General features: G+C 36.7%; 1 protein-coding gene across 3 annotated transcripts in view; it reads left to right on the top strand.

Annotated features, from left to right (window-relative positions):
- Positions 1-9,317, top strand: part of loxl3 (lysyl oxidase like 3) — a 38,485-nt gene that overhangs the window by 16,635 nt on the left and 12,533 nt on the right. For 2 of the 3 annotated variants that reach the window (XM_015403104.1, XM_015403106.1), the window contains 4 exons: positions 111-318; positions 2,523-2,703; positions 5,256-5,410; positions 6,788-6,958. In XM_015403104.1, coding sequence (XP_015258590.1) covers positions 111-318; positions 2,523-2,703; positions 5,256-5,410; positions 6,788-6,958 — 715 coding nt within the window. Of the gene's footprint in view, positions 1-110; positions 319-2,522; positions 2,704-5,255; positions 5,411-6,787; positions 6,959-8,640; positions 8,797-9,317 lie in introns of all 3 variants that reach the window. The other variant, XM_015403105.1, reaches the window with a different exon arrangement.

Below are 9,317 nucleotides of genomic sequence, written 5' to 3'. Positions count from 1 at the left end.
ATGGCATTTTTATGCTGAAGTTATTTAGAAGTGGAATATATGTGTAAAAACAATTGATTCATTTGGCGGTTGACTTTCCAATGTCCGTTTCCCATCTCTGCTCTCCTCAGGTTGTACTTGGAGCGACAGAAGAACTCCTACCTCATCCAGTCTGTGGCATGCACAGGCACAGAGGTCCACCTGGCAGCCTGTCAGCTTGAGTTCAACAAGCCAAACGCCACATCATCCTGCGCCGGTGGCATGCCGGCTGTTGTGAGCTGCATGCCCGGCCCGCTATTTGTGCAAAACAGAAGTCTGAAAAAGAAAGTTAAAACCTCGGTAAAGTTATCTACAGTTATAGAAGATGGCAAAGGAAAACATGTTTTAGCATAATTTGGCTTGCAAAGATATTCACACCTGAACTTTTCCATATTTTGTCTCGTTGCAACCCTGAACTTCAATGTGTTTTGCTGGGATTTTGCTTAAAAAATAGAAAAAGGAGATTCTTTTTTTAAAGCTATTTTAAGCCACTTTGTTAGTTTCCTAGAAGTCCTGTAGCAAACATTTTTTAATCAGATGAGATCAAAACTTGTTGACAAATTAATAAATGAAAGAATGACTACTAGATATATATCTGGTGGGCCGACACTCCTTTTTGAGACGGCCCAAGGTGTCATAGTGGTATCAAAACTGTATTTACGATTTGTTGTTTAATATGACACCCCAATCAAGGGATTTAAAAATTAATCACCTATATCCCTTAAATAAATCAGAAAAGGCTTTCCTCTGTATGAATTAGACATTTTTTAATATTTTTAATTTTGGTCTTTGCAATGCCAGAATTTTCCAACCATTTAATTTTTGTTAGATTTAATTTTTTTTTTTAAAGAAACAAATCAGAGGATATGATCAGTTACTCAATATTTAGGTAGGCTTTTTACCAAATAGCTCTTTGGTTGCAGGCCAAACTCTTTGACCTGATGCAACTGTCGCCCCACGTCTGAAAAGGGAAATGGAGAAGTGAAAACTATTTGTTAATACCCTTACTGTAAAAAAGCTATGAGAGGAAAAACAGTGACACTGTCCATGAACACACATTGAACACAAACCATGCATACAGGGCTACATAGTGGTGGCAGCATCATGCTGTGGGATGCTTTTATATATTTTACGCAAGAAGGCTAATCAGGGCTAATGGAAAATGTAACATATATTATACAGGGTGAATAGATAACATGAGAAAACTAGATATGCACGATATATCGGTATTAATATCAGTATCAGCCAATATTGGTCATATTTAATTTTTTTACAGCACTAGTGGCTTGTTGTTTCAACAGTAGGCTGACAGGAAAGGGAGTATGAGAGAGAGGGAAAGATTTGCTCCCCCAATATGTTTAAATATATTTGTTTCGGACTAAAAAATTAAAGTTGGGCTGATGCTAAAAAACAGTATTTGCTTTCATGTAGCTGCTGCATTTGTTTCAGGAGGGAGAGGAGAGGGGAGGGGAATGGTCATGTTTTTTGTGTGTCTGTGTGTTTGTGTGACAGTAGTTGCATTTAAATTACAAGTCAGATCAAGGGTATGCCGATATCCCGCTAAATTCCACAATGCAAAGTTTTATAATTCCATTATTTTCTTTATACACAATACAATTAAAATTGCACATGAATATGTTTGTTAATGTTATACCTCTGGAAACAACATGGCAGATGCAGATTAAATAATCACATGGAATATATCCATATTTCAGCCTCTAGTTGGTTCCATCATCTTCCACCTACTTCCTGTCTTCTTCCTGTCTGTAAGGTCTAGATGCAGACCATGTGACTCATGTGATGGAAAAAAAGTGCTTTCGATAGCAGTTTCGCGAAATATAAAGATTTAAATACAACCAAAAAACTATTTCATCTAAGTGTAAAAACTTTTTATAAAACAGTTTGTTTGTTGTTGTTTTCTTCCATTTAGAGAATCTATTTTCATAATTACATTTTTGCGCAATTTGATGGTTAATGGAAATGCAGCTAATGATTGTGATGCAGCCCAGGATTTAGTTTAACTACAGCAGCAGTGTCAGCAGGTAAACATAATATAGGGTGTGGGTAAAAACGGGTTATTGACCATAAAGGAAACATTAACATCAGACATCCATATTGCCCCGATTTTAATATCCGTGCATTGTCAGAGAAAACCTATTAAGGGCTGCAAAGGGTTTAAAATGGGGCAGAGGCTGTAGAATTAGGATTCACTTAAAGCAAAACACGCAGCATTCACATTTGAAGACGGCCAACTTAAAGTACAAATATAAATGGAGTTAAGAATACACAGCTATAAAATGGAAGGTTACAGCTCAGCACAATTTTCATCCAGAGCAAAAATCCACGTGTTTCAGAAGTCTGTGGTTGTATGGTGGCAAAATGTGGCGATGATTACAAGTAATGTTTAAACTGGATTTTTGCTTGCTGAGAGACTATGCCGCAAGCAGGCTTGGGTTTCCTAAACAAATATAGACAAATGTATGTTTCTTTTCTTTTTTCTTTAGAGCAACGTGAGGCTGAAGGGTGGAGCCAGGCTGGGAGAAGGTCGAGTGGAAGTACTGAAAGGTAGCGAATGGGGGACTGTGTGTGACGACCGCTGGAACCTGCAGTCAGCCAGCGTCGTTTGCAGAGAGCTTGGCTTCGGCAGCGCAAAGGAAGCTCTTACTGGTGCCCGCATGGGTCAAGGTGGGAAATCACCCTTGTAAAAGAGGCCTTTGTCTCAACAGGTTTTATACCAGGTTTAATAAAGGATAAATAAGATTTCACTTGTTCCATGTTATGAACACCTGTCGTCAATGTTTTATCATCATCTGAGAACTAGAAGGAAAGACTCAAAGCTAATATATAAGCTTAACTCCTGTGCTGCACTACAACCAGGATCTCTCTCCTTAAGCTCATCAGAGCAGCGACTTTCACTAGGGTGACAATGTAGAACCGCACTTTATGCAAACTGTTAGTGTCTAATGAGCTAAAAATGCATTTTTTTCCTAAGCATAATGATCTACAAAGCATGTAGGCATGTTTAATTTAGGTACAAAATTCCAAAAAAGTAAAAAAAAACCAAAAAAACTATCCACTAGACATTGTTTCCAAGTTTAAAGACATTTCACTTCCCATCCAGGAAGCTTTTTCAATTCAAATATCAGAATTACTGTTGAGTTCTAGGCTTTATAGAGTGGACCAAAACAATGCCTTGTTTTGGCTTAGAAAACATGCAAATTGAACAAGGAGCACGGGTCCGCCCCTTAAGAATACTGAGTCATTTGGGTTCTTTGTTGGCCTGCAATACCTGATACTGGTCTATGCCTCTGTAAGGGGGGTCGTTAACGGAAATCGTTGGCCTGGCTGAACAGGCGAGATGGTTCGTCCCCTGTATGGGAGTCGGGGTTGAGATGATAGCGGGAAGGAATCCACTCTATCGCTGCTTTGTAGGTTTTTGAAAGCTGAAACCTGAGTTCACACTCTGTTTAAGTTTGATTTTTCTTTCTTAACCCCTAGAACCCTACGGACCCACCGGTGGGTCCAGCTGCTACGTGACCTCGTAATTTTAACAAACCCCCAGTATTGATGTAAAAAACACATCTGGCACAGTTTGGTGACATTTTTGGATAAATGTGCCAAAATGGCCTCTCCGCCTAAGAAATTTCTCACTAATACCATTCTAAAATAAATATGATACATCTGATTGAGTCCAAATTTGGTATATTTTTACACAACATTTAGATTTAAAAGTCTGTACTACTTTTTTGTGCTATAAATAATATTTTGGTAGTGTTTTGCAATGTTTATTTCAAAGAAAATTTTGGCGAGGTTAAGAAAATGCAAAATATTTTGTATTTTGTCCCTAATATTTCAGGCAGGGTCAAAGCTACAATGGTGCTGACACCAGAAAACCATTCTATGACATCTTACCTTTACAGAGGTACCAAAGGTTTCTTCTTAAATCAAATAGCTGTAAGGCTATAAGTGATTTACTTTTGTGTGTTTTTGTCAGGCAGAAATTTATTTATTCCCCCTGAGGGTGTAAGAGGTTAACATAAATGGCTTCCTTCACACACCTTTCAAACTACCTTTCTTCTAAAGGTACAAAATCAACTGTGTTCTCTGGCTGAAATGCTCTGGAGAACCTTTGGGGTGAACTGAAGGCAATAGTGCATAAAGGAGGACCGAGGAATCAGACTGATCTACTAAGGTTATGCATGGTCAAAGATCTGTCTGTGTACTCCAACTTTATGACATTTTACTGGACAAGACTAAGTGCTGTAAAAAATAGGATTATACATAAGCATTAGTACCTTGATATGTTTAATACAATAATTTGATAACATTGGATTTGCTTTTCTCCACAAATAAAAAATCTGGAATCAGACTATATTAATTATATTATTTTAGGACTGTTCCACTAATTTACCAGGAGCTCTAATAAGGGCGACTAAAGCTGTTCTTCATCATCTCTGATGGGGGAAACTTTTCAACCAAAAGGCTTTCGTGACGTTGCATAGTTCTTCATGTGGAAATGTGTGTTTTTCTCATTTGGGTATTTCCTTTACAAGGTACAAGTGTGGGTATTTGGCTAAACGGGCGAGAAATTCCGTTAGGTAAGAAAACAGGCAGCCTTTTCAGCACCGGTTCTGGGAAATGCCAGGAAGGAGTTCCTCTTCTTGTGTTTGCATATTATAATGAGCACCTCGGAGTAAGTTGGCTGATGAGGTTTAGTATGGATCCGTTAGATGAAGCAGCATAGCCGTGATGCGGTTGGATGGGTGTCTGACCACCAGCTTCCTGGATTAGCCAGAAACATCCATGTAGGTCAGAAGCAAGAGCACCTAAATGGCAGCCATTTATAAGAAATGCATCAAGCACTACATGAAGGAGTCATGTACTGCTTGACATTCTAGAGTCTGATTCCTAAATTTCATTGTAAGAAAGAAAACAGCTGAATTAGTCTAACAAGAATGTTAAAAGTCAGACAGCTTTCTTGGTAGATCTATTTATTGTAATCCTGCATTAAGTGTTCAGGATATTAACACAGGCTAATTTAAAGGAAACATTTACAACTAAATAAAATTATATGGTTTGTTGTAATGTTAGAAAAGTAACATTAGGAGATAAAAGTACTACTGTAAAGAAATGTTTAATTTTTTTCCAAAAAAAAAAAAAATAAAGTTTGAAGTTCCTCCTTAAAATTCTTTAGCTAGTTTGACTCCAGATCTCGTTCTTTTTTTCCTTTTTTTCAGGAATAGGTCCAATCTACATGAATGAGGTGAAGTGCTTTGGAAATGAGAAGTCGATCTGGAACTGCCCGTTTAAAAACATTACATCTGAGGATTGTCAGCACATGGAGGACGCTGCTGTCCGCTGCAACATCCCCTACATGGGCCTGGAGAACTCGGTCAGACCTTACCTCCTTACTGAAATGTTCACATAACTGTTTGTCTTAATAATAATTTAAAACGTATTTAATCAGTTTGAGCATAAGAGATTGAATTAGTTCCAGATTTTAATGAAACAGTGGGAACACTGTGTTTGTTTCCGTGTACATTTAAAATGAAATGCATCTTGAAAAAGTTCAATAAATTTTGTCACTCAGACAGTAAAACCAATACATTTAGATTCATCGCACATTGAGTCTGATATTCAAAAAAAGCTGGTGTGTTGCAGGTGATCTACAAAGATTGCTTTGTTTTTGGTTTTGTGTCATTAAAATAAGCATATTGCATCTTTTATTGGCAGTGTGAGAGCGGCTGTAAAAGACAAACACGGCTCTTAGCCATGTTGTTGGAGATTATTACAACACATTTTTAAAAGATAATAATCATACTACTGTAGCCCATCTCAAAGTGCTACAAACAAAAGTTGTAAATAAAATGATGAGAATGACTTAAATTGAAGTTAAATATAAAAAAATAAATGAAAAGGGAAAGTTGTGTTTGTTTGCTGCTTAAAGAAAATCATGAGAGGAAAAAAAATCTGTGTTTTCTATCTGTAATGTTGTACGCTGGGCTATTAATATTATTTATTTATTAATATTATTCTACGATTAGTTAATATTACTATTTATTTCTACTACTATTTATTCATATTATTCTGCTATTGCTTCTAAAAGTCCTCATATGGTTACATGTGCAAAGTATGTCTGTCATTGTACCAATGCCTGCTTTGTGGAAACATGGACCACAAGTCAGTTCACTTCGGAAACCTCTTCAAGTGCTTTCAGTTATTTAGAACTGTTAGGGTTCCAGTGTCTGAAGTCACAGAAAATTATCTGAACTTTCTCATGATATTCTAATCTTTTTAAGTGTACCTGTACATGTATGTGCTACTCTAAGACACTTCTTTGGTTATTAGTGTGAAAAGCTAAGCTTAGTTCAACTAATACTTCTTCATTATTGCTTCTTAACTGGGATTTAACTCTATTCAGGTTATGGTTCTAGAAAAAGAGAATTTGTGAAATTGTTCTCTTGAAGCACTTTTAATTTTTTTCAAACATGCAGCATTAGTGCTTGAACAGCTTCATGTTTCGTTTTTCTAAACTCCTTTTGCTAGTTTAACCATATCTCCAGTACAAACAAATGCTTTGTGTCAATAATCCATTAAAACCTACCCTTCATCCAATACAAATGATCATAGATCGAGGCATGAGGGTGGATTTTAATAAACTGTTGACAAAAATAGAGCTTCTGCATATTTCAGAAGGATTTGTGAAGAATCTGGTCCCTCTACATCTACGCTTTGCTTTGTAGTCCCCTAACCCATCAGTCTCACACAGATCCGAATCACAGGAGGACGAACTCGCTATGAGGGCCGCGTGGAGGTGCTGAGCTCCGACTCTAACGGGACTGAGAGCTGGGGTCTGATCTGTGGTGAGACCTGGACCACTAAGGAAGCCATGGTGGCGTGCAGGCAGCTGGGGTTGGGCTACGCTAACCAGGGCTTGCAAGTAGGTTACTAACCCTACCAGAACTAACTTACTGCTGTAAAGCAAATATTTGCATTCTTATAGTATATATTGCACATTCAAATTCAATATACTGTTAAGAAGGGAAACAGTGTGAGGCAAACATATTTGGTCAGGAATCTGCTGAAGTTCTTTAAAGTTGTCCTGTGTACCTCTTACAGAACCAGTACAAAGCAGGTTATGGGTCTGGGCTTCTCTTTTTTTAAGATATCCAACAAACTACTGTAATGATTTTTAACAACAAGAATTAGATATCTGAATTCCCTGCATTTTTGCATAAAAGCATACAGATGGTGCATGGGTATATTTGGTCCCATATCAATAATACTTTCCCATTGATCCACATTATAATCCTAATTATAATCGTTCATAAAGGACTAAATACATATGTATTTAAGTAGTGTATTGCATATCCAGTGTGTTGCATATCCAGTCCAAACTGATTCATTTAGAAGTCAAAATATTCTTTATTTTAAAATGGAAAATAATTAATAATAATCACTTTAAATTAGGAAATAGAGACATATTTGCAACCATAGAAAAGCACAAAAATTCCATACTTCTGAACTTCCAGTTATCTAAATTTACTGAGTTAGGTTCCTGTAGAACGTTCTTAAAAAGATAAAATTCAATCCCTTAAGCCTAATATCAATCTGTTGTGAATGGTTACAATGATTTTATGTAATCTTTTTTGCACTGTCCAAAAAAAACATAGGTCTTCTTCTTTGCAAATTATTTTTGAAAAGAAAACTCATAAATCCATTTCTGAGGTCAAACACAACAATAAAAAAACTAGGTCAACTGTTCGTGAAATGAGTGCATTTTCCCTTGATTTAAGCAGAAAAGTAAGACAATTTTCTGTTGCAGTAATTTAAAATAAGAAATAATTTTGTAATGCATAATATCTAATTAACTTATTTCATGGAGATAATTAATTTTCATTTCATTGGCAGATCATCTTATTTACTTTCCCAAATTAAGGCCAAAAACACCTATTTTAAGAAAGTCTTACTCTTTTTAGATCAGTTTTTGCAGTGTGGTGAATCCAGCCTCTTTAGCAGCAGCATTTCAAGAGTGTTTACTGTCATGTAATAATGTGTCTGGCTTGGCAGCAGCAACTAAAAAGCCTCTCTCAGTTCAGACACCCAGGGGAATCAAATGGTATGAGCTAGTAACTGTTTATGTCTCTGCATTTATATGCATATTTACGACAATGGAAGTTATGTTGTCTACTAGTTTACATAAAGACTTTTTAGTCCAAACATTGAACTGGACACAGTTGCATTTTCTTCCAATAAAAATGATCAGGCATGAGCATTAGTATATGTCAGTATTATTGTATTTTCATATGCAATATATACTTTTCTGAGCATGCAATGTTTTTTCTCAGACTTGTTATGTGTAAAAAAAAAAACTAAAACAGGGATCATAAAAAGCTTTTACTCCAACTGAGTGTTACTCATCCCCATAGCTACGTGGTGACCTCATCTGGAAACCACGCTGATCTCCTGGCCTCATAAAGACTAACCAAAGAGCTGCTTCCACAACACATTTTCCACTGCCTGAGGACTCCATATAAACACTGGGTAGTCTGAGTTTAGATAGTTCGCAGACAGGACAGGAAGTGTGTCCCCAGTCTAACTCCCAGCAGGACCTTTCTGCAGATCCGGATAGTGGGCGGCAGAAGCAGTTATGAAGGCCGGGTCGAGGTTCAGGTTGGGTCCAAGTGGGGCACAGTGTGCAGTACAGGCTGGACCACAAAGGAGGCCATGGTGGTTTGCAGGCAGCTAGGGCTCGGCTACTCCATGCATGCTATCACTGTAAGTAGGACCAAAATATCAACCTATAAAATGTGTTCTATTAATTTATTCATGCTCCACTAGATGAATCACGAGTAAAACAGCAAGATAAAACAACTAATAGAAATGGAATGGATCAATACCGGTACTTTTTTTTTTCTACAGCCGATTATATTGTAAGAAAAGTAAAGATCTGCATCAAAAGTTCAACAAGGCTCTATATGAAGAGCTCTGATATTTAGAAATCCTCTTTTGTTTATGGTGATTAAACAGTATGGAGGAACTTATGAGAATCTTTCTAAAGAAAATAAGGCATAAGGCTGTCACAATATTAGAGAAAAACATGTTTGATTTGAATAAATACTGTATGAATTTTGTGACAGCAACAATAAAGAAATCTAACAGTCTGGGTATTTGTGAAAATATAAACTTGGATTTCTGATTCCTAAAATAGCATTTATCGTAATATATTGCACTTTAAATCCTCAAAATAAAGTCAAACTGTAAAGGCATGAAAACAGTGTGTGATACTCTCTCACAAA

The sequence above is a fragment of the Cyprinodon variegatus genome, unplaced genomic scaffold (genome assembly GCF_000732505.1).
Source record: "Cyprinodon variegatus isolate N-32 unplaced genomic scaffold, C_variegatus-1.0 Scaffold1439, whole genome shotgun sequence".
Taxonomy (NCBI): Eukaryota; Metazoa; Chordata; class Actinopteri; order Cyprinodontiformes; family Cyprinodontidae; genus Cyprinodon; species Cyprinodon variegatus.
This window is presented reverse-complemented; position numbering and strand designations above follow the sequence as displayed.